The sequence below is a fragment of the Biomphalaria glabrata genome, chromosome 1, assembly GCF_947242115.1.
Source record: "Biomphalaria glabrata chromosome 1, xgBioGlab47.1, whole genome shotgun sequence".
Classification (NCBI taxonomy): Eukaryota; Metazoa; Mollusca; class Gastropoda; family Planorbidae; genus Biomphalaria; species Biomphalaria glabrata.
In genome coordinates this window covers 79,313,719-79,340,367 of record NC_074711.1, presented here as the reverse complement: position 1 = coordinate 79,340,367, position 26,649 = coordinate 79,313,719, and the positions used below count along the sequence as shown (strand labels likewise).

The window sequence follows — 26,649 nt, the reverse complement described above, 5'->3', positions numbered from 1 at the left end:
TTTTTTGTTAAAGCTGACTTACTGTACTCCTCCTTAATTCTAATACTCCTTTTGTTGTTCCGCTTGTAGAACGATGCATATTGACCATGTACCGTAAACCTTTTAAAACGAAGCTGTAGAGCGCGTAGTTAAAATGAATGAATGGCTTTAATTCTGGCTACGAGACACCTCCCAACAGTTAGCGTTTAATTCTGGCTAGGAGACACCTCCCAACAGTTAGCGTTTAATTCTGGCTAGGAGACACCTCCCAACAGTTAGCGTTTAATTCTGGCTACGAGACACCTCCCAACAGTTAGCGCTGTATTAAATACAGTAATTGTTTCGTTTGTTTTTTTGAAAAGCTTCAAGGGTTCCTTCATTTTAAACGCTTTTAATGAATACGCCGAGGCGCCATCTTTTCTTTGAGATAGTAATAAATGGTCGTTAACTTACTAGAGTAAGGAAGAATATTTGAAACAGGTTAGAGGGCGCCGTTCAAACGCTAGAAAATTGCGAGAGGCCCTTGAAGTGAAGAACATTCGGTAACACCAGCCTGTTATATTTTTTTGCCGACTATCTTGCTAAACTTTTTCAAGCATTTTTTTTTTTTACTGCCCATCTCGGGCTGTCTAGTCATGCTTCATGTTAGAAACGGCCCTACGCCGCGCGCACACACCCACACGGTTGTAACTTAAGACCCTAATCAACTGCTAAATCTGGGAAATTCGCGTCGATATAAAAAAAGATTTTTTTTTTCAAGTTCTGCATCAAAGAAAAAAATGGCCACGGTATCACGCTTCAAGTCTTTATTGGCGTCACGTGACCCATATCACCGACCTACATACCAATAAGTTATTAATCACTTCATATGTAATGACGGGTGAAGGGAAAGCTTTCGGAATGTAGCTCTCTCTCTACTCTCTTTTCTTCCTTTTTCTCCTCCCCCCCCCTCCCCCCACAAGCTGTTTCTGTGTTAACTTTTCAATAATTTAGATTCGCTTTGCATTAAATGATTAAATTTGAATGACCAAGAATGTTATGGAATACAAATTACGCCAATGCAAGTTGATGAGCAGTTGTTGTTTTTTTTTAATGCTGTTCTTTGTGTCTCATGTACAAAGGGATTAAAATAATGCCAGTATCTTTCTTTTACTTTCTAGTAATCTAATGGCTGCTGTGTCGCCACGAGCTCTCTGTAGACCATTTTAGATCTCGTTTATCTTTCAGAGATGGAGGCTAGTCTATTACCAGATCGAGGCTAATCTATACATTCTCTACCAGATCGAGGCTAGTCTATACATTCTCTACCATATCGAGGCTAGTCCATACATTAACTACCAGATCGAGGGTAGTCTATACATTCTCTACCAGATCGAGGCTAGTCTATACATTAACTACCAGATCGAGGGTAGTCCATACATTAACTACCAGATCGAGGGTAGTCTATACATTCTCTACCAGATCGAGGCTAGTCTATACATTCTCTACCAGATCGAGGCTCAGTCCATACATTAACTACCAGATCGAGGCTAATCTATACATTCTCTACCAGATCGAGGCTAATCTATACATTCTCTACCAGATCGAGGCTAATATATACATTCTCTACCAGATCGAGGCTAATCTATACATTCTCTACCAGATCGAGGCCAATCTATACATTCTCTACCATATCGAGGCTAGTCCATACATTTACTACCAGATCGAGGCTAATCTATACATTCTCTACCAGATCGAGGCTTGTCCATACATTAACTACCAGATCGAGGCTAGTCTATACATTCTCTACCAGATCGAGGCTAGTCTATACATTCTCTACCATATCGAGGCTAGTCCATACATTAACTACCAGATCGAGGGTAGTCTATACATTCTCTACCATATCGAGGCTAGTCCATACATTAACTACCAGATCGAGGGTAGTCTATACATTCTCTACCATATCGAGGCTAGTCCATACATTAACTACCAGATCGAGGCTAGTCTACAATCTCTCATCCAGACTGGAGAGTTGTATTTTCTTATTTCTACCCTGCAGTTTCTCATGTGTCCACTTCCTTGAGCGGTAGCGCCCTCTGTCACATATTCAATTGGGATCAAACTTCATCAAACTACCAAAAATAAATGAACTACTAGGTTCACTTTCCAGATTTTTCTGGAACTGGAGCCGATAGTCAACTGTACTTCCTTCATAAAGATTTTTTTTTCGGGCGGCTGACCGCTGGTCAGTTGTACTTTCCTCTTAAGTGTTTTTGCTGGTCAATTGTAAGGTATTTCCCTAATAAAACTGGTGTGAACCGTTGGACAACTGTATTTTCTTATATCTCTCCCTCTCTCTCTCTTTCAATTTTCCTCTCTCTCTCTCTCTCTTTTAATTTTCCTCTCTCTCTCTCTCTCTCTCTCACTCTCTCTTTCCCCTCTCGTTCTCTCTCTCTCTCTCTCTCTCTCAAAATATTCATATACGAAAGTTGAAGTAGGAAAGCAGCTCCACCAAATGATGACTTACAGATCTGCTCTCCCCTGTCCCTAGTTATCTCCCATGCTGTCCGCCTATCAAAAACCCTTGCTAGGTTTATTGTGGAAAGACGCACACCACGCCGGGCCTGATACTGACGTCCTGGGGGATGAATACGTCTCTCTGCTAAGCAGACTGCTAGGCGGCCAGACGTCAGTGTAAACTCATATGTAAATGTTCTATTTATTTTATATTATTTAGAGGGGGGGGGGAGAATCCTTTTGTTTTAACCTTCACCCCCCCTCCCATTTTACTTTTCTTCATCCCCTCCCCCTTTTTTGTGCCTACACTTTTTTTTAATTCAATGATATAGTTTTTGTTGTTTTTAACCCTAAAGTCGTTTTTTAACTCTCAAGCTTCACAAGAGTTTGTGTACGATTTGCGTTCAGTCCAAGACTTTAAATTAGCGGTGCTTCGAACATTGAGAAGTAACAAGCTTCAGTCACTTGATCCGTCTGTCATTCTTCACTGGCTGCCAATTGTCTCCCAATAAATGTTTAAAACTACTTATTTAACCATCTTTCACTTTTTCATGAAATGGTAAATGTCAGCACTGGTTCAATGTTACGTGCGCGTCTATAAGTGAAACAAGACACTATCTCCAGAAGATAAAGCTGTCGCGTGTAGGTAACGAGACAGAACATATAAATCTATATGCTTGATGGCTAAACCTGGAATGAAGACTATTGCCAGTCTGAGGGAAAACCGGAAGCTCACTACAGTGACCAAAATGGAGGTCTACAGGGCATGCATTTTCAGCCCGCTAGTGTACAGCAATGAGTCGTGGACTACCTATGCAAAGCGGAAGAGAAAACTAAACTCATTCCATTGGCGCTGCCTCCGAACGATCTTGAAGATCATATGGCAAGAAAGAGTGTGTAACACGGAGATCCTTGCTCGAAAAGGTCTTTCCAGAATCTTCCCAATCCTCAGACAACGCCGCCTGCGCTGGCTTGGTCGTGTCCGCCGTATGGAGGACAGTCGCATCCCGAAAGTCATTCCTCGACGGGCAACTCAAGAAAAACTGGTCGCCTCCACCGCCGTTACGTGGATTTAATCAAACCAGACCTCAAAGCAGTCAATATTAATACTGACTACTGTGAAGACATAGCCTTAGAGCGCACTATATGGAGAGAGATGGTGACCAAGAAAGCTATGGACAGCGAAAAAAAAGGACCTCAGCTATGGAAAAAAAGCGTGCCAAATGTAAATTGGCTGGCTTCTCTATCACCAAAGAGACAGCCACCTTAACATGCGATATATGTAGACGAGAGTCTCTCCTAAATAGGCTCCACAATCACATGTAAAATATGAACCATAGCTGAAAGAGGTCAATAAGAAGGCTAAGTTATCAACCTTATCTAAAAAACAAAAAAGTAAATTATTATCTACATCATGTTTCAAACTCACAATGTTTCTGTCTGGTACTGTTAGGGTCAAGATTCGTTAAGAGTAAACAATATTCATCGTATTCGTAGCTCCCTCATTGTCATTATTATAATAGTTCAATGCCTCTCCATGACACGGATACTCAGTACAGTGTGAAGCAACCTTTTTTTGTATGTGTGTGTGTGTGTGGATTATGAAAGAGGGAAGAAAAGGTTTAGCAATAATTATCTGAAATATTTCTAAACAAAATCTGACTCACTACAAAAGCACATCTTTACTCTCTGCGTCTCTGAACAGTCTCCCCAGTTATCAAGCCCCTCACTTATAGTAACTTCAATTATCACTCTACATCACCCAAAAACCAATTGCTAACTCTTCCTGGTAGTCACCTAGGAAACGCACACGCAGTTTATAACATAAGACCAAGATAGAAACTATAGAATGGTGGCTAGGCATTGTTTCGGTGTTTTCAATTTAATATGCAGTATTACATAATAGAATGGACTACATTATCATGACATTATAGTGTCCCATTCACTAAATAAATGACTATAACATCAGACTTATATTCACGCAGTTGCTGCCCCTGAAATAACCCAGACCGGACATTTTTTTTTTAACCTACAAAAAGAAAAAATCTGCTCCATTTTTTAATCTTCAAGTTGAGCTCATGTTGACACTGACTCTCACTGACGCTAACCAGGTGACTCTTTGCGCGTGATAAATCTACTTCAAAATAAATACAAAACGTCTCGCTGTTGTGAGGGCTAAAAATAAACAACCTGTCATGCGATGACCAAAGAAAAAAAAACTTTAAATAAAAAAAAACAGTCTCAAGTCTGACCATAAACTCCATTAGAAAAAAAGTTTTCTTTAAGAATGTGAAGGGGTGGGGGTGGAAATAAAAGTAAAAGTAAAATAGCGGAAGCTAGAAACGAAAACGGATTTTCCCCTTAATACCACATGACTAATTTCAACGAGAGGGGACGTATAGGTAGAGCCGAGGCTCTTGGAGCGACCGTTGGGAGGATAAATAGAGCTACTTCTAAATGGCAACTGGCAGCTAGGGAACAAGGATTCAGCCGGTGGGGAAGTCGGTGAGGGGGGCGGGGTGAGTCGCCATGACTCCTGAACTCATCAACTTTAAAGTGGCCTAATGTTAGTGTTTAACTCTTTTCAGCCTTAGTCCACCGTTCCTCCCCCCAGCTCCCCTCCTCCTCCTCTACATCTCCTCGTTTTATGAGAAGCAAAACATTTTGTTTTAAGAATGTACACTTTGAAAAAAATTGGGTGTGTGGGAAGGAGGGGGGGAGACATAGGGAGGACTTGGCTTTCAGTCTCTTTGCTAGCATAAGATTGTTGTCACGTGATTAATAGCCAGCAGGTTCTCGTTAACTCTTGTCCGCTTGGGACTAACCATGTTAAAGGAAGGGGAGGGGGTGGAGGGGAGTGAACTCACCGTTTTATCATCTTGAAAATGATTGAGCCTTACTGTTCAACCGTAATGAGTTATCTTTGAGTAGGGTTGTACGGAAGTTTTATATTGGAGAGAGAGAGAGAGAGATGGGCGCGTTGTGGACTGGGATACCTCTTCTCGGGACGTAGATCTCCATTGTCGTCAGGCTCATGAGATAGAAATGACGCTTGAGACTTAACTCGTCGACTCCACATCAAAGACGACAGACAGGCTTAAAGACAATTGACAAGCATAAAGACAACTGTTACGTATAAATACAGACAACCATAGATACTAAATTAAAAGAGCAATGTCTTTAGCACTTTGATAGATACTAAATTAAAAGAGCAATGTCTTTAGCACTTTGATAGATACTAAATTAAAAGAGCAATGTCTTTAGCACTTTGATAGATACTAAATTGAAAGAGCACTGTCTTTAGCACTTTGATAGATACTAAATTGAAAGAGCACTGTCTTTAGCACTTTGATAGATACTAAATTAAAAGAGCACTGTCTTTAGCACTTTGATAGATACTAAATTGAAAGAGCACTGTCTTTAGCACTTTGATAGATACTAAATTGAAAGAGCACTGTCTTTAGCACTTTGATAGATACTAAATTGAAAGAGCACTGTCTTTAGCACTTTGATAGATACTAAATTAAAAGAGCACTGTCTTTAGCACTTTGATAGATACTAAATTGAAAGAGCACTGTCTTTAGCACTTTGATAGATACTAAATTAAAAGAGCACTGTCTTTAGCACTTTGATAGATACTAAATTGAAAGAGCACTGTCTTTAGCACTTTGATAGATACTAAATTGAAAGAGCACTGTCTTTAGCACTTTGATAGATACTAAATTGAAAGAGCACTGTCTTTAGCACTTTGATAGATACTAAATTAAAAGAGCACTGTCTTTAGCACTTTGATAGATACTAAATTAAAAGAGCAATGTCTTTAGCACTTTGATAGATACTAAATTGAAAGAGCACTGTCTTTAGCACTTTGATAGATACTAAATTGAAAGAGCACTGTCTTTAGCACTTTGATAGATACTAAATTGAAAGAGCACTGTCTTTAGCACTTTGATAGATACTAAATTGAAAGAGCACTGTCTTTAGCACTTTGATAGATACTAAATTAAAAGAGCACTGTCTTTAGCACTTTGATAGATACTAAATTGAAAGAGCACTGTCTTTAGCACTTTGATAGATACTAAATTAAAAGAGCAGTCGTTGACATGGTTGAGGCAAGACCATTCGTTTTAGAATGCCTGGACACTAACCTGACACGTCACATCCTGCGGGCAGCTTAGACCAACAGCTCGTTGCCACATCACAGGTCTGTGCGACGTGGCAACAAGCTATTGGTCTAAACTGCCCACAGGCTTTGACGTTGGAGGTCAGTGCTCAGGTCTTCTATAATGAATGGTCTCGGTTGAGGTCTATGTTATTGGATGTAGTGGAGAAATATATTTTTTTCTTTAAGTGCTCACTTTGTATAGTTTTTTTTTTTATCAACTGTTTGTTGCCTATCGTGTACTCTGTAAAGGAATGCCACTTGCGTGTATGTGTTAATTTACTTTTCAATACGTGTGTGTATATGTGATTCGGGGAATTAATCTTTATTAATCATTTAATCACATATTAATTACTTCATGTTTTTGGTCTCCCTCGGTAGTCTAAAGCCCTTACTTTTAGTAGCCTCTAACTAGTCACAGATTGACAAAAGGTTTAACCGATTAACTGGAGAGGTATCCTGGGAAATAAAAAAATCTTGCACGAGACGAAGTTGGAACAATAGTTTTTGGGAGGTGGTTTTTTTTTCGTCATTTTCTTTTTTAGAAAGAGAGTGGGGAGGGATATATCGTCTGCTAAAGGTACTGAGGTCAGGTGTGAAGGTTTCATTAAGACGATGGGGGGCCAATCTTTCATATGGTCACGACAATTGGCGTGATATGGTAAGAACGAGTGTGTCTCCTGTATGAGGCCCCTGGTCTCTCCTTGTCAAGTTTTATAGCATGTTAAAATATTAATGATGGCCTGGTCTTTGCGTTGGTACCTATATAAGAGCTGGCTTCCTCACACCTCCCTTCTGTTTTTTTTTTCTTTTTGTACTTTTTTTTTTCAAACACTAATTGCATAGGTTGCATTAAAGGAATGTACGGGAAGGGAGCGGGGGATGCCTGGGACATCTGGGGCCAACGGGCGTGTTTCTTGTCTCATTGGGAAAAGACGAATGGGAACAAAAAGGGGGTAAGGTGATACATGTAGGCGTGAGATTTAGATTCTTTGGAGGGGGGTGGGATATAAACAATATATTTCACCTGAATTTTATTCTTGGTATTTTTGTCAAAGTATAACATTTGGTTGGATTTTCTGATGAATGATGTTAGTACTGGGTGTATAAGTACCTGTATTGTATTATAACACATTGGAGTGGTTAATGTATCTTGATACATCAACAAGTTAAATCTGATGCTCCGATGACAGACAGAGAAGCAAAGAGAGCCCTAAATCAATGGCTGTCTAGAGTAAGGGTTTCCAAACCATGGATCGAGGCCCTACTTATTTTGCTCTGTCGAGGGTCACTTTAATTTTTTTTAATAGCTTTTGTATAGCACAAGTTTCATGCTTATAGCATGACCATAGAGCCATAGGCCAATCTCATTGATTGATGGGAAGGGGTATCTGGGAGAAGGTTTTTCCGTGCTGCCTTTAGGCGCTCAGTAAACACAACTCTGCCCGAGTCGGTGTCGAACCTTGAGCCCCATTGATAGGAAGCCAAGGCAAGCTCAAGCGTACTTATAGCCTCTCGACCACACACCCCACCCATTACAAGTGGAGTCAGCGTCAAAGAAACTGTTTGGAACCACTGTTTTGTAAATGAATAACTAACAATAATAAAGATATGGTCTGATCATTTCTTTGATAATACAAAGCAGAATATTCATTTCAGAGAATTTATAATGAACTTTCAAGATATCGTTGTCTTCGATTTTAAATTTAAAAAAAACAACATTAAGGTTAAAAAAATTTATTAGAGTTAAAAGTAAATACTCAAAGTCCGAGATATATAACTAGAAAGAGACAGAGAGATGAGAGAAAGACAAAGAGATGAGAGAAAGACAAAGAGAATTCATTACAAAGATGTTGATCATCAAAATATTAAAACCTTTTTATTTAGTAATCAGTTTTTTTTCTAAAAACGGTATCAGTTTCCCTTTGAAATCAAACTAAAAAAAAATATAGGAGCTTCAAAGAGCAGCCTTAACTGGTCGATGGATCTTATTTCTAAAGCGCAAATAATGAACTTCAAATTTATTTTTTTTGTAAAGCAGTGTCAGAAAGTGTGTCTGTGGTTGTGTGTGCGTGCATGTGTGTGTTACTGACCTGTCCGTGTGTGCTAATGACCCGATCTCTGTGTTCTGGTTATCCCACGTGACCTGTAAACAGATACAGCCCAACAATTTATTAGTTGCTTTGATTGTTGGGGAAATTGATAATATTTCTCTGCGTTGAAAGAGAATAGGAAATGGAATTTACGAGAGAGAAGCGTAAAAGAAGAACTTGTTTACAATCGACTGAAAAACATCTGATAGGTCACGTGGGAGAGTTTGTTTTTCTTTGAAATTCGTTGTTTTTATATGAAGAATGAAATCCAAAGCTAGTAACGGACTTTTAGAAATATTTTATTACATTTTTAGGACTAATAAATAAATTAACATTTTAGTTGCATGGAATTTTCGCTGAACTGAATCACGCACATTGGGGCTGTTGTGATGAGCGTTGAGGCCGGTTGGGGCCATAGAATCTCCTCACACTTTTCTTTTCACTGCTTGACGTTGGTGGGCTTTCCTCACCTTAATCTCACCGTTGTTGTAAGCTGGACGTGAAACGAACTGCTTTTATCCCATGGAACAGAATTCAAAGGGTGTAAAGATGCCAGTTTCTTTCTGGCTCTAGCCACGCATTCGTGTGTTTGTGGAGCTCGACTAAGGAGATTTGTAGAAGATGTTTAACCAATAATTACTCAGTCACTACAGTTAGCTGGCTTCAAAAATATATATATATTAGAAAATGGTTTATGGCTAGTCTATGAGATACGTGAGTCTGCATTAGTGAAACCTAGCTCTGCCCAACGACAATGTGACTATTTGTATGACCAAGCGTAGTGTGGCCATTTTTATAACCAGCTACATAGTTGGTTGGGTTTAGGGTTTAGCTAATAGTCAACTGTGTTTTGTGCGTTCTAACTGTGAGTGTTAATAAGTCTAGGATGTTTCACATGACTAGAGAGCTACTACCTCCCATTCCTACTGATTGTCGGCAGGTCATGACCCAAGATGGGGGAGTCAAACACTTTTAAGTCCGAAGTGTTTTGTTTAAAAATATGTCTCTTGAGTTCCTTCAGAATTGAAGATCAGAAAGTTGTTTCGTTTAGCTTGGCTGAGTTTACTGCTCTGGGAAAGGCTAAACCTAAACGAAAGAACAATGTCCCTAACCCCCGACTTAACAGCGACATCTATTTCTTCAAGAAGCAAGCACTAGAAAGGACAACGCACCTCTTCCCTTACACAAGCATACTTTACAGGTATCGACTTATTGTACCTGTTACCTAATCAACCTAGGCACCTGCCCACCTTAAGACCAGGTGATGTACCAACAATACGTAACGTGACCCTTCTGCTGGGGTCTCTGTTTACCGCTTGAAACCAACCAGTCGGCCTTTCGCAAACTTGATCTGTTGACCCGAGGATTCATTTCAGAGAGTCGTGAATCTAGCTCAACGTCGGAGTCCTTACCTTAAGAGAGTAGGGGGGGGGGTCCTGAGTGGTCGGGGGGGGGGGCGCTAGAAATGTGCCCGAAGATGACACAGACGTATACATGGAAGCTTGATAAACTTCACTCTTTACTTAAAAACATTTTTGAGTATAAATCATGTTTAAACTCTGCAACAATTTTCCTCCCAGGGATATGCCTCTGTATCTTACTCCAGTATAAGCTTGCTTCGAATAGTGACACACCGATGTGATAATATTCTTTCGAAAATCGTTAAGTCTGGGTTTAAAGTGTTTTGTTTAGCTGTGTTTTGAAACTTAAAAAAAAAGTTCTATTTAAACAGAAATGTGTAAAAATTCACAAAATACTTTTCAACTTGTGATTTTGCGTGCTCGCGCGCTTCAAAGCCACATTAATTGGAATAATTTCGTTTCTTGGTAATTAAAAAATTGTAAATATTTGAATGTGACCTAGAAAGCAAGACATCGACGTCATCGTCTGCTAGATATACTTTCCATTTCTCCCATTCGTCTTCTCTTGATCGCGTCATGAAATTGTTGCCAATGGTCGAACTGCTGTCAGTGGTATCACCACACAGTAGTACTTGCTGGGTCAGCTAGGTGAATAGAAAGGGGGGGGGGGAAAGGGACGAACAGTCAAACCACACAGCTTCAGTAACTCTGCAACCCAAACAGAACACATAGAAGACCAATTTATTGAATCTATTCTAATTTTCTAGTCACTTTTAAGTTTTATTTATCTGTAGTCGTGATTTAATTCTTATATCTAATAAAGTTCCATGCATTTTTGTTTTCACTCAAAAGATACCCACCCCCCTCTTTCCTCTTCCTTTCCCCACCTTTGATAAATCACAATCTCCCTTTCAGCCCTCGAACAGGTCTCGTGATAAACGAGGATTTGATCGGCCTACGACGCCCGGTCTTATCTTGGCCTGGAAGACAAATACCGGCCCGTGGCCTACTCCCTCATTGTTTATAGACGGTCTGTCTCGAGACGAGCTCTCGGCATATTCAATCTAAACTTCATCTGTAAACACCAAGTAAATAGACAAGCCAAGTCAGTAAGACACAAATACAAGGATTGGTGAATCGAGAGCTATGCCTAATTTCAGTTTCTATCATCGAAATGCCAGACAACGCCCCCAACATGGGCCTCTTTTTTTTTTTTTTCAATTTTAAGTATATATATATACACACACACACTGGTTAACATAGATAGCTAGATAGACAGACAGACAGACAGATAGATAGATAGATAGATAGATAGATAGATAGATAGATAGATAGATAGATAGATAGATAGATAGATAGATAGATAGATAGATAGATAGATAGATAATCTGATTGATCGTCAAGGCATTTCATATATTTTTATGGCTACTGGACAAAGGCTACATTTTCACTTTGTAATAATTTTTATTTTAAATAAAATTTCCTTTTTTTTTTTCCCGATTCTATTTTCTGTACATTCTATTCGTCATTCTTGGTACTGAAAGTAGTTTCTGTCATTTAAAACAAACACAATGTGACCCTGACCTCCTTCCTCACTTACGCGTGTGCCCCCCCCCCCCCCAATCATTTGAAGTGAAATAATGAAATAGTCTTACAAAATCTATTTGTACCTATATCCCCTGCCACCTTTTATCAATTAAAAATACGAGCGGATACATTTAGTCTATTAGTCCAATATCGCGCCAAATAACAGTGAACAGATATGTTATTGACGGAATGGAATAAACAGCATAGCCGAGGGGGCTCGGTGTCGAATCCCTATGGATACTATTGTTAGTCTCCAACTTTAAAGCGGCCATCTATTTCTTTTCTACATAGTTTGAAGGGGACTAATTCAACTTATGGCGCCACATCAGTACAATTTCTTTCCCTTGTTCAATACCAAGCAAAATAATTAATTTCAATAGCTAATTAACTAATTGATTTTTTTTTATTGATTCTTGTGTTGTCATGTAAAAGAAAAAAATGTACTAAATTTCAGCTTGATCTGAAATTGGGTGTGGGAGAAGTCACGTGTACAAACTTTTTACCAGACAGACAAAATTATTATTATGATTTAAGTCCATAAAACCATTTTCTGTCACTTCTGGAACTTTTGAAAATTTCCTGTACAGCAGTGGTTCTAAGCCTTTTAAGATCGGCGACCCCTTTTTACAATACCCTCTCTGCCGCGACCCCTCCCCCCCCCCCCCCACACACACAGCAATAGAAGAGTAGACAAAAACAATCCATATTTTCGATGGTCTTAGGCGACCCCTGGAAAATCCTCCATCGACCCCCAAGGGGGTCGCGACCCACACGTTGAGAACCCCTGCTGTACAGCCTAACAGTTTAACCAAACCCTAATGACTCACGTGTATATCTTATTGGTCCTCCTATCAGTTGATGATCTTTCCATCTGATTGAATGTCATGACTGAATGTTTTGTTTATCAACAGACTATTGGTACCATTATTGAATTAGATCTAGGTAGAGGCTGTGTTTCTTATTTGATCTCTCTGTTTCCAGATACAAACCTTGAGTTCGGTCATACCCCAACTTCAGATGCTACACTCGTTGGCAGAAGGATGTCCACCAGAGATGGTAAGCGAATAGCTTTTCAAATTTAGCTTATTAATTTATGTTTTGGCTGTTCTGAATCCATTCTCTTTAAATAGTCAAAATTCTACTTTATAAAACTAAAAATTATGCCTTGTTCCACGTGTAAGGTCTTCGATTACTTTGACTCAAGAAAGCATTAAGAAACTGGAACAGACACACATTAGAGCAGAGAGATTCATTACAAACGAATATTCACATTTGACTAGAGTAACTCCTTCAGTAAAATCACTAAATTTAGAAACCCTTCAGGAGAGAAGACTTACAAGTAAAGTAGCAATAATACATAAAACACTAAACCATAATCTTCAGATATAGAGACAAAACCTAATAAAATACTCAGACATCAAGATAAAGGCACATTCCGTGTTCCATATGCTAGGACAAATGTGTACAAATACTCCTTCTTCCCTAGTGCTTTTAGAGCATGGAATGGGTTGCCTGAGTCAGGCAGGAAAAGCAATGACTTTGTAGAGTTTCGATTGTTAACATCTAGGGTCGAATTGACCTTGGAACACGCGTAGGACGTAATCATCTTCTTTTTAGAAGTAACATCTGTAGTTTATAAGATAAGATGATAAGACTTGATTTTAGGGATATACCCCAAGTCCGCCTATTCTGGTTCTCTGAGAAAGCCAATTAAAACTCGTTGGTGTCTTCTGGCCGGGAACACAACTTACGTGAATCGATAGGCCTTAAAAATGTTTTAAAATTTTGTCAAATTACTTCCCTTGATATTAATGTCTCGAAATAGAATTTAACTTTTAAGTAAGAGCATACCATTAGAGGTCAGAATAAAAGTTGGAATGATCTATTTTAATTGTGACCTTACATCATTGTTTCAGACGGACTTTTGGCAGTGCATCAATGGCTTACCTGGTGAGTACATCGGAGAACTGTATCCACTCACGTGTTTGTTTCCTTGTTGCTTTCGTTTTTGTGTCGTTTGTGCGTGTTGTGTATTTAGCTGTTGTTTGTATAGGGGCAACTCTGGGCCATGTTGTCAGGTTGTGCTCGGTAGAGTTTGTGCCCTTTGTTGGTTCTAACTGGGTGATGTTCTTGGAGGCGCTCGGTAGAGTTTGTGTCCTTAGTCGGTGGTTCTAACTGGGTGATGTCCTTGGTAGACTTATGGCATTTAGATAGTGGTTCTAACTGGGCGATGTTCTTGATAGAGTTTGTCTCCTTTGTAGGTGGTTCTAACTGGGCGATGTTCTTGATAGAGTTTGTCTCCTTTGTAGGTAGTTCTAACTGGGCGATGTTCTTGATAGAGTTTGTCTCCTTTGTAGGTGGTTCTAACTGGGCGATGTTCTTGGTAGAGTCTGTCTCCTTTGTAGGTGGTTCTAACTGGGCGATGTTCTTGGTAGAGTTTGTCTCCTTTGTAGGTGGTTCTAACTGGGCGATGTTCTTGATAGAGTTTGTCTCCTTTGTAGGTGGTTCTAACTGGGCGATGTTCTTGATAGAGTTTGTCTCCTTTGTAGGTGGTTCTAACTGGGCGATGTTCTTGATAGAGTTTGTCTCCTTTGTAGGTAATTATAACTGGGCGATGTTCTTGATAGAGTTTGTCTCCTTTGTAGGTGGTTCTAACTGGGCGATGTTCTTGGTAGAGTTTGTCCCCTTTGTAGGTGGTTCTAACTGGGCGATGTTCTTGATAGAGTTTGTCTCCTTTGTAGGTGGTTCTAACTGGGCGATGTTCTTGATAGAGTTTGTCTCCTTTGTAGGTGGTTCTAACTGGGCGATGTTCTTGATAGAGTTTGTCTCCTTTGTAGGTAATTATAACTGGGCGATGTTCTTGGTAGAGTTTGTCCCCTTTGTAGGTGGTTCTAACTGGGCGATGTTCTTGTTAGAGTTTGTCCCCTTTGTAGGTGGTTCTAACTGGGCGATGTTCTTGTTAGAGTTTGTCCCCTTTGTAGGTAGTTCTAACTGGGCGATGTTCTTGATAGAGTTTGTCTCCTTTGTAGGTGGTTCTAACTGGGCGATGTTCTTGGTAGAGTTTGTCTCCTTTGTAGGCGGTTCTAACTGGGCGATGTTCTTGATAGAGTTTGTCTCCTTTGTAGGTAGTTCTAACTGGGCGATGTTCTTGATAGAGTTTGTCTCCTTTGTAGGTGGTTCTAACTGGGCGATGTTCTTGTTAGAGTTTGTCTCCTTTGTAGGTGGTTCTAACTGGGCGATGTTCTTGATAGAGTTTGTCTCCTTTGTAGGTGGTTCTAACTGGGCGATGTTCTTGATAGAGTTTGTCTCCTTTGTAGGTGGTTCTAACTGGGCGATGTTCTTGTTAGAGTTTGTCTCCTTTGTAGGTGGTTCTAACTGGGCGATGTTCTTGATAGAGTTTGTCTCCTTTGTAGGTGGTTCTAACTGGGCGATGTTCTTGATAGAGTTTGTCTCCTTTGTAGGTGGTTCTAACTGGGCGATGTTCTTGATAGAGTATGTCTCCTTTGTAGATGGTTCTAACTGGGCGATGTTCTTGTTAGAGTTTGTCCCCTTTGTAGGTGGTTCTAACTGGGCGATGTTCTTGATAGAGTTTGTCTCCTTTGTAGGTGGTTCTAACTGGGCGACGTTCTTGGTGTGTTTGCTAAAATTCACGATTTGCATCTAAGGGCAAACGGTGACAGAGAAAAGCAAAAGGAATATTTGAAGAAATTTAGAAGTTTAGCCAATGTACGTTTTGTCTGATTGATCAGCTTTTTGAGGGTCGTGGGGCTCTTGAGGTGTAACTCATTTGTATGATAAAATGGCCTATGAAGATTTTAATGCTATCTTAAAAGTCACGATTTCCTCATTTGAATATTTTAAGAAAAAAGAAACTCAGGATGACTATCATTTGATGTAGCCCAGTAAATGAAAAATTTGAAATCTACTTCTTGGGACAGGGAGGGGTTAGATGAAAATGTACTTTTTTTCTCGAGTTGGTTGTCCTAATGCTTTTAAATCTATCTATCTATATATAACTGTACCATAGCGCTTGACTAGGCCGTCACTATGCCCAACAGCTACTATAAGAATGAAGCGATACGATTGGTCAAATCTCGTTTCCCTTTCAGTATTGTTGAGGGAAGTGACGTATGACTAACCTAATAACAAAATCTCAAAGAACCCCGTTTTTTTTTTTTTGAGATGTCAAGAATTTACTGACTAATTTATTCAATATAAATGTTTTTTAAGCATTTAAATAAAAAATGGTAAAATGTTTACTATTACAACTTTTTACGCAGAATTTAAATATGTCAATAACTCAAATTTGAAAAACCATCGGATTTTCCCTTTAAAGATGTGTTAATATGAATTTTAAAAAATCAACACATTAAATTAGACATTACAGAAAAAAATATCAACATTTTTTCGCTGTATTTTGAATTTAAAAAAAAAAAGCATTAAAATAAGAAGTCATTCTTAAAACGGTGCATCCCGGACACACGGAGTTACTTTTTTGAACTAAAAAAAAATTCAAGGAAAGATGATAAAACTAGGAATGCTTAAAACTAATTCTTATACGTAGACTAATAGCCCGAATGTAGGATGTGTTTTCTGGCGAAGCATATGTTAATGGCGCGTTATTTTTTGAAGTGGTACTCACCAAACATTTGTTACACCAGACAGACATATCGAATTGCTCACGTGTTTAATGGAGCATGACCTGTCTCGTTGACTTGAATTACACGCTCCAGTAACTCGCGTGTGTCCTTGCTCAGCTAGAAGCAAGGCTTCGGTTGATTCTCGCTCACCTTTTAGGTAAGGTTTCAATAATTTTTGATTACATGGAATCATAGATTTGGTAGTCTTGGTTACCCAGAAGCAAGGCTTTGGTAGATTCCGTTTTAAAATAGAGATGCAGTTTATCCTGTTGATCACATAGAATCATAGATTTGGTAGTCTTGGTTACCCAGAAGCAATGCTTTGGTAGATTCCGTTTTAAAATAGAGATACAGTTTATCATGTAATTAATGTGTACCCAACTATCCGCTTGTCTGATGACAGTATTCTTTGACATGTCTTATAGATGGCCAGTCTACACCTGAGCTATACGAGAAAAAATGTCCTCTCTTGTGTCTTCCAACCAATATACTTTACATTGTTAGTTACTGGAAATGTTGTTTTTTTCAACCTAGACATCGTTTTTTATTAAGTTTAATACTTTGTTCATATTTGAATCATTTTGTTTCATAAAAATAAAAATCTATTTTTGGGTACTGCAAATACGAATTACGTACAGCGAAAATGAACGAATGTTTGTTGGTAAAAAAGGTTTACAGCAACATGCATATGGCTTACTCTGTGGAAACATCGCAATTTGAGAATCACTTGATTCAAATTGAGTGAGAATCACTTTACTCTTGCTATTTTTGAAAGAAAAAAAAAACATAACGACATTGAAAAATAACTTTTTGATTTTTGTTCGACCTTCTTGTGCTTGTATCCAATCGAAGATGTGCAATGGTCTACAAGGGCACAGTGACTAAACGTTGTAAATGGAAAAAAAAAGTCATAACAAAATGTATTTATATTATTAATTATAAACATTGCAGGTCAAGCCAAGAATAAACTCCCCCCGTCTTTATATATATATATATATATATATATATATATATATATATATATATATATATATTTTATTTCACAAACATTTTTTTTTCTGTTTCCTACCCCATCCTTTGCCCCAGTTTTTTTTTTTTTTTTTTTCTTTTTGTGTCATTCCAAATTTCCTTCTCCAACGCCGCATTGTCTGGACAGCTTGCAGTTCTCTTGTGTCCTTAAACTCAGCCATTCTTCACTTGTCGCTTGCGTTGTGTCGCCTTCCCGAGATAGGGCTGGACATAAATCTCCATTTTAAATCAGCTCCAAGTTTCAGGTAAACTGGATCCTATAGGGGTTGGGGGGAGAGGGTGAGGGGAAGCGGGCTAGAAAGGTGATCGAGATCTTGCTGGGGGAGACCTAGCACGGTGTCGCAGCTTCGAGAGTTCAATGGGAAGGGGGTGGGGGGGGGGGGTGCCAGTGTACGTTCTTTATGAAGTGGAGGTTGGGCTGGGCTGGGTTGTCTTGTATCTCACCGCATTCCACTACCTAGATACTATTATAGATGCACAATCCAGCATCTAGTTACTCTAATAGATTAACTATCCAGCACCTAACTACAGTAATGAATCCATCACTTAGCTCCAACAATGGATGCACATTCCATGACTAGATGCAATAAGGAGGGCACACAGTACAAGAGTGTCGGTAAAACAAGTGAAGTCATGAAATCTCGTCTCTGGGGCTGAGACCTTGCGAGAAATACATGCCCCATTATTTTATTATGTGAGACCCTGTAGAACGCCCCCCCCCCCAACACCACCCACTTTTTTTCTCCTCCACGTAACGTGGCAATAAAATAAAGCGAAAGGGATTCGAACCTTTTATTTTCACGTGTCGGTCACCTGATGCGAAGACACATTTTCTTAACACAAGAAAAGAGGGGGGTGGGTGTAGAGAAACTGGAGTTCAAGTTGAGATGTGGTGTCAGCTTCAGCAGCTGATCGTCCGACCCGGACAGTATGCTAATGTTAGCAGCGATTAATGACCTTCATTGACAAGGGACTAGGGGACAAATAACGACCACGGGATGTAGATTTTTATGGCTTAACGTGTTTACCTTTTTTATTTCACTTGGTGATCGGTTAATTGCAGGATTTCTTGAAATCTCATACTCAGGCGATGCGCATACCCACTAACACCCCATTCCCTCACCCCCTCAGCTTCCTATGTCACTTTATATATCTTCCATTGGCAGCGGCATCCTTATCCCCTCCCACACACGCACTCACACAACCTTTCCCACATCATGACTTACATTGCGTACTTGGCCATGACCCACAACGAAGGAGAGAGAGAGACAAAAAAAAAGATGTATTTAAAACTGCCGCTCACTGCTCTATACCAGCTAGAACCTGTCTCGACTTGATCTACTCAACCTGACATTTAGCTGCCTGTGTCATTTGCACTGACATTGTGCAGGGATGTCATCTATGGTGGCGTTAAGACATTCAAGTCAGGCTTCTTATCTGTGACAACATCCCATCAAACCTTGCTGGCTGCACTCCGATACACGCAAGCGCGAATATAGATCGGTGCAACTACCAGCAGATTCCATGCAGAGAAAAAAAAAGGGGGCATCCAGAAGTTGGGTATTTAAAGTTGGGCTTCAAATAAACAGATACCATTAGCTAAAAAAAATAATACTAAATTAAAGATTGCTCACATTACTGGACATCTTTTGATGTCCTGAAGTCTTTTAATTTAACTGAATATAATGTGTAAAAAAAATTGTGTCGAATTTAGATAAGATTCCATGACTGACCAAGTTGTTTAGTGCTCAGCAGATGCAATTCTCTCCCTTTATGATTTTAACTTTCTGTTTCTGTTTAAGACAACTGGAAAACTAGGTCGATCCGAAATACCAAGTGAACACGTCATCATTATATCACCCCATGTCGTTAGAGCTTCAAAGTTGATTTGGTTTTAATATTGAAACAAAGAACGGAATGAATTATTTTATCGTCATAAGTGGACACAGAAATGAAATGATGTACTTTGTCACCTGGATTGATACATGAAATGTGTAGGACGTAATTATCTTCTTTTTTTTTTTTTGAAGTAACGTCTGTAATATATAAGATAAGATAATGTACGAGAGCTTCCTACTTCGTGCCACCGTGACCTTCCTCCTATTAGTACGTCTTATTGTCTGTCAGGAACAGGTATCAAAATGGTGTAAGTGTAATGTAATGGATACATTCATCGACACCCCCCCCCCCTCAAACCGTGTCACTGACTTAAACAGCTACCAATGACTCTGGATCTTTTTAAAGTTTTAGGAGGGAGGAGTCAGTGAGGGGGTCTTAGGTAGAAAATCTTACAGCCAAAACTTTAGTGCAATGTACATGACATCACAATATACCTGATAACACATTATACCTGTAAATGTTTCATTGACCATTGCTTATTAAATATCGATTTCCAGACTTCCTTCGGAATGCATCAGACATCACAATGTACATATGACATCACGATATACCCGATAACACATTATATCTAACATCACTATATAACTGACACCACAAGGTACCTGCTGAAATCTTCATCGTTCTCAATGTACCTGACATCACAATGTCGTGACATCGCAATGTACCTGACATCACAATGTACCTGACATCACAATGTACCTGACATCACAATGCTACGTTCTCTAAAGAATTACATTCAAGCAGTAACGTTTTTTGAAGCCCAAAGTTCTGTTCAGTTCGTGATATGGAGTTCGCCTGTCTTTTTGGTCAGCGGTTAACGTGAGTGTCATGTGACCAACACAATGACCAACCACCTGTATTTTCTCGTCATAAGAAGTTGATGCTCATTAGAGGTGAACGGACTTGCAGTGGACCACACTATCGCACGATTCGATACTTGAGGCAATCTTAACGGTTATCAAGCGCTTCACCGTTCCTGTGAATAATGTGTAATAGCTTTGTAGTCGATACCAAATAGCTTATCATTCGATACTAAGTCAGTGATTTAACCCAGTAATTGCTGACCTACTTAGTAAAAAGAAAAAAAAAATCATTTCAAAGTGTTGTTTTGTTTGTGTTGAAACAGCCGATTGGGAGAGATAACTAGGCCTAACCAGCTACAAATATTTAGTTTACGAAGTCTTCGTCACTTTCAGACAAAAACACAAATGCACCTAAAACAAAATGAGTGACCAGTTCACAAACTACCAAGTTTGATAGCAACTTCTGCTAGAGTTGAATTGTCAGGACGTTGGATTCTGGGTTACGACGTTACCTGTGGAACCGCACATATGCTAGTAAAATAATTCATGCACTGGTGATTTAAGTACATTGTAAAATAGTCCATGAACTGGTGGTCCAAATGCTTAATAAAATATTTAATAAACTGGTGATCTATATACTTGGTAAAGTAGTTAATGAACTGGTGATCTATATACTTGGTAAAGTAGTTAATGAACTGGTGATCTATATACTTTATAACATAGCCATTGTGCTGGTGATCTAATGTGCCTTCTCTCCCCTTATGAATCACAGAACTCAATCGTTTTATAAGTTTCATATTCCTGCTGTGTGCCCAGACGTATCATGTAATGTATCCTCACATCATGCTTGGGAGTTTATTTGACTAGAATGGTGTTAAAAAACGAGCGCTAGAACCTGGCCTCGCGTCTAGTGCAAACACTCCTAACCTATTTGGATGTTATTGATTTCTGTCTCCGCTGATCGCTACCTTCTAGCATCACCTGATCTTCGATTACCTGCCCCTGGCTGTGAAACCCGTTCAAAAGAGGCGTCATTGTCCTTTTTATCCTAGTCTCTTTTTCATTCCTCCCGCCCCCCCCCCCATTCGTTTACTCAGCTCCCCCTCACCTTTCAACATTTTTTTTTGTTCATTGAGTAAGGGGGGGGGGGGAAGAGGTCTGCTATAAGATTACCTGTAAACAGGGAGGAAGAGGTTGTCAATGCCAAAGTAGGACACGCATGCTGGACCATCCAATGCTAGACCATCCAATACTAGACCACCCAATACTAGACCATCCAATGCTAGACCATCCAATGTCTAAACCGACATTTCAGATAGCATGGCCGGATAATAGATACTTCTAATAGGTTCCAAATAACCAATGATATGTGGTCATTTCTAGAAGATCTGCATCAGAAGTGTCATGTCTAGCAGGAAAGGATGAAAATCCGGCTGACATAAAAGAGATGTGTGTGTGTGTGAATGAGAGAGAGAAAGAGAAAGAAAGAGAGAGAGAGAGAATTATCATTTTTAGGGAGTCAGTGATGGGGATGTGGGAAAGGTGTGGTGATGCGGTTTGTTTGACATGAAATGACAATGACTTTGTCATCTCAAAACACTGAAAATGAATCCATCGTTTTGTTGGGGGGGGGGGGGGGAAAGTGTAAAAACTGAATGAGACCAACCGATAAGGAGTGTCGTAATAAAAGATTGTTCACGACTCTCTCTCTCTCTCTCTCTCTCTCTCTCTGTCTATCTCTTTCTCTTTATTTCTCTCTCTCTCTTTCACTTTGTCTCTTTCTCTGTCTGTCTGTCTCTCTCTCTATCTCTCAATGTTGAAAGTGGGTTTAATGTAGCGAGACAGATAAGATTGAACAAGAAATACAAACGTCTTGTCCACTCTATTCAAACTCGTTACCCCCCCCCCCCCCATCTCCCTCGCTCATCTTTCATGTCTTCACGCCCAAACTCTTCAGTTGACCGGAACAAGTCATGGTCTGTTAGACACGGCCGGCTCCTACCCAGGACAGAAACAGGGCGACCTAACCTTATTCTGCCTTGATCCCCCATCTCTGTTGACCAATGGTCACGGCGTTTCGTTTTTTTTTCCCCTTCACAATCAAAAGTCTTGGAATTATCTTTTGTGTCGTCCATTTTGTTGCTGTAGTTGAAGGTCAAGATGGACATTGCTTTCTCACCCTCCTCCCATCTCATTGGTCATTCAATGGCCCTCACCTGTTTCCCTCTGTCAATGTTTCCAGTTCAACGTTGCCCCTTTGGGGTCACTATTTGTCCAGTGCACCTTAATTACCACCGACGCTCTGGCTAGAAACTAATTCAGTAACTTCGTTTCATAAGTTTTGATTTCTGTGTGTGAGTTTGTCTGTCTGGGTGTGTGAGAAAAAAAACAATGAAAGCTGTGGGGACAGGAGCAGCATGGAAAGGGGGGGGTCGGTTGTACACACCTATCAGTCTAAATTGTGTACACATGGTGCATCCTATGTTTCTTCCTACAAATATTTCGATTGATGAAAACGATAGGAGGGACTTTACTTAGTGGAAATAAACGAAATGTCGCGGACTGATGGAATCAATTCTAGAACTCATGGACCGCGAGTATGTGTGGGGGAGCTTTATAACTTGAGAAGTTTCCGACCCAAACGTTTATAACTTTTCAACTATTTCAACGCAGTGAAGCACGAGAATAAGTGTTACTAGAATTCAGGGGCTAAAGTTATGTGTTGTTAACGCAGCATCTCTCAGTCAGTAGTATTTATTTCCTTTTATCGATACCAAACAATTAATTACCTATAATTAATTTAAAAAATAGGTAATTTGTTATTTGTATCTTGTTTTGTTTGGTTCAACAAATAATTGTGTAAAGTTTCAACTTGATCCTAGAATGGGTGTCAGAGAAATAACGTATACAAACTAGGCTTTAATTAGGCCAACCTTTTCGCTTCACTGCATGAGAGAGATGGACCTATGTTCGAATTATAAAAGAATTGGTTTCTAGACATCTTGGAACTTGCAATTAGTTGTTTTTTTTTTAACTGGGAAACAAAGTATCAATTCGCGGGGAAACAAAGTATCAATTCGCGCAATTAGCATATATAAAAGAAAACATTAACATTGAGAAGTTCAATCTCTATGTGTAATATGTTATGTGTTATATGTTTATGTGTTACATGTTTATGTGCTATATGTTTTTGTGTTATAAGTTTATGTGTTACATGTTTATGTGTGATATGTTTATGTGCTATATCTTTATGGGTAATATGTTTATGTGTAATATGTTTATATGCTATATGTTTATGTGTGATATGTTTATGTGCTATGTTTATGTGTAATATGTTTATGTGCTATGTTTATGTGCTATATGTTTATGTGTAATATGTTAAGTCTAAAATGTTATGTGTAATATGTTTTTTTTTATTTGATTAGCTCACCTTCCAGTCTGATTACCTTGTAGTATTTCATTGCACACGGAGACTTTTAGATTCTCTTTCTGAAGCAACCCATGAATCTAGATCTTGTTCTTACTCAAATTGCTTGTCGTGAGGTTTAAGCAAACCATTATTAAGATATTACACTGAGTAAAACAGAGGCAATGTGTTCAAGTCTTTCCCCTAAACTCTACTTCGGCCAGTTAACAGAGGCGGGAGATAAAGAAGCAGACTGAATGCTATGACGACAGCTTTATCTCCACATGACTGTTGCCAGGCTACACGCCCCTGCTATACAGATCCCATACATAGATATAGACAATGATAAGAGGTTAGGATGGTAAACAGACATGTAGACATGAGAGAGGGAGAGAGAGTTGGACAAAGAGAGAGAGAGGGAGAGAGAGAGAGAGAGTTGGAGAGAGAAAGAGGGAGGGAGAGAGAGTTGGAGAGAGAGAGGGGGAGTTGGAGAGAGAGAGAGGGAGAAAGAGAGAGTTGGAGAGAGAGAGAGAGAGGAAGTAATTAGACTAGTCAAATTTGTGTTTTAAGGCTAAATACCTTATTACAAATGACCAATTGTGCCTTGGATGTATTATAATATTCCCGTATAAAAATATTTCCATAAGTACATTATCTCATGATGTTGTAATGCATGTTAGTCGGTGATTTTCTTACTGCCCCGACTTATAATAACAGCACTAAAGTACTTGAGAAGACTCTAAAGTCGGTTTTTAACAAGTCCACTTTTTGTATCGGTATAAAACAGTTTTGCGTTGTCGCCACACTTTGGTTCTTCTAATCGGGGCACAATTTGATAAAATCTTGTCGGAAGATTTCTGAAGTATGCAGTATTTCTTGGCTAACTATATGGAGAGTCGAGACCAGTCAAATCCAACATGTATAACTATGTCCTCAGATGTAGATGTCATGTAACGGTACTAGACGTATGACGTTTGATAATGGAATTAGTTTGTGGTTTTAATTACCCATCTGGCAATGATCCATTTCCTCTAGCATCACCTATAGAAGTGGTCATTTGTCATTGTGGTCATAAAACTGCTCCAAATAATAAAATAGACGTTGGTTATCGCAATCAGTAGAAACTGTTCTGCATGTAAAGTGGCCACTATCGCGGTCACTAAATCCTTTGCCATGTAATACTGTAGACATTGGTTGCGGCAGTCAGTAGAACCTGCTCTACATATAAAGTGGTCACTATTGCGGTAAGTCGACCCACATTCCCCCCCCCCCCCCTCTGTTTGGCGCCATCTTCTCCTAGGCCCAGGGTAAATCAAAATATTTGAACGTGGAACGAACTCTGGAAGATTATCTCAGCGAGGGTCTATCTTAAATGACAAGTGTCCACATAGCGGGCTGATACTGTAAAATGGGCGTTGGTCGCCCGCGGTCATCAGTCAACTTGATCGGAAAGTGAAAGATTGAAGTTATCTGGCCAACCGATTTTCCTCACCCCTCCCCTGCCATTTTCTTTCCCCTGTACTCAGAAACCACGGGGGGCCCTTCTCGAGTGTTAATTTTATGTGTGAACAAAAAAAAAAAAAAGGTCGTCTGGTAACTGTTCCGTGATGAATTGGTCCAAAAGTAGCTTTGAGCCTGGTCGGTAAACGTCTGGAATAGAGTGGGCTCACGTGAAGTGAAGCAGGAAATCCCTACAAATTGAAACGCCCCTGTGTGTATAATTATGCAGTGAAGTTTAAAACGAGGCTTGTCCCACGACTTGAAACTACGCGACAAGGCAAATACCACTAGAATTGCAAAGAGCCTGTAACCTCATTGACATGACAATCTCAAGAAGCTAGGGGGAAAAAAGGAACATGGGTTACTTTTCCTTTAAATTGTATACAAAAAAAAAGTGTTGCTGATATTTCAAGTTTTAATTTTCATATTTCCGATGCCAATACCAGAGCCCATTGTATTTCTAGATTAACAGCAATCGGCTTTTTGTGCATAACATTTGTTTGGAGAGTGTCTGTAATTATGAAAAGAAATAGAAACCAACTCAACCAAAGTAGGCAGACATCTTCTTATCCCAATGGGCTTACTTGATCGAGACCTCGTAACGCCCCAGATTCTCTGCTAACCGATTACATGATATTATTATTTTGTCCCACGTGACTTGAACACAGAGTGACCTTTCATACTTCGCCCACCTCCTACCCCCTCAATGGCTTATAAAAGCGAAACTTCACTATGGACCTCTCCCCCCCCCCCCCTACTGCATCAGCAACCTCTGGTCTGGTCTAGGCGAGACAGGCGTAACAAGAGGGGCAGAGTACAAACAGGAGCCGGCCATTAGTGTCATAAACATAAGGTCTGTGTTCATGTGTGACACTGACGTAGGATGTCAAAGGTCAAATGTAAACCTCGGTGTCGCCATAAAGGTTAACGAGGCATTGTTTGTTGCTCTAACTCACTTCCTTTTCTCAACAAATTTCCAGAGTTTTATATATATATATATATACATATATATATATATAAGTATAATTTTTAGGAGAGAAGGCTTATATTATTCCGCAATATTTATTCCCAATGTGCAAACGTTATTACGTTATTTTCAAGACAAGTTCCAAACGATAGAGCGGCAGAGATTCAAAAACTGAAATTTGTTTACCTAAAACTCAATAATTTTGAATATGATCTCATTGAATGTTATCTCATGGACCCTTCGTTTGGTGTTGTGTGGATGCTCACCATTTGGTCAGAGGCCATTCGCTGTGGCGTATCAAGAAATTCCCCTTACTTCCGGTTCGTTTATTTTCTGGTGACTTTGTGTGCTTCTCCCTCCTCCTACCACAGTACCTTTCAAGGTGATCGTTCCCCCCCCCCCTTTCCAAATGTGTTCTCAGACCATCAGAGCTCTTCTTTATTGAAGGCATGGAATAGCTCTTCCTGTGTGACATCAAAACTATGAACTATCTTGTTTTGGTTCTCCTGGTATAGTATATACAAACTTCCTCAAATAGTCTATTTATTATTAACAATTAGTAATATTTTTTTATAGCGGGCTGTTGAGAAACATAACATAGGTAACCTAGCATATATATAGATGTAGCAAACTATAAGTACGTTTTGGAAAAGGCAAATCCTAAATGTTCTTCTTGAAAATGGTGATGCATGCGGCTCTGTCTGAGCTCAATAAGGAGCAAGTGCCA

At 39.4% G+C, this 26,649-nt stretch overlaps 1 protein-coding gene across 2 annotated transcripts in view; it reads left to right on the top strand.

Annotated features, from left to right (window-relative positions):
- The window catches only part of LOC106068574 (reversion-inducing cysteine-rich protein with Kazal motifs-like), a 112,486-nt gene that overhangs the window by 20,923 nt on the left and 64,914 nt on the right, over positions 1 to 26,649 (top strand). For both annotated transcript variants that reach the window (XM_056017362.1, XM_056017353.1), the window contains exons 3-4: positions 12,660 to 12,734; positions 13,595 to 13,628. In XM_056017362.1, the coding sequence (XP_055873337.1) occupies positions 12,660 to 12,734; positions 13,595 to 13,628 (109 nt within the window). The remainder of the gene's footprint in view (positions 1 to 12,659; positions 12,735 to 13,594; positions 13,629 to 26,649) is intronic.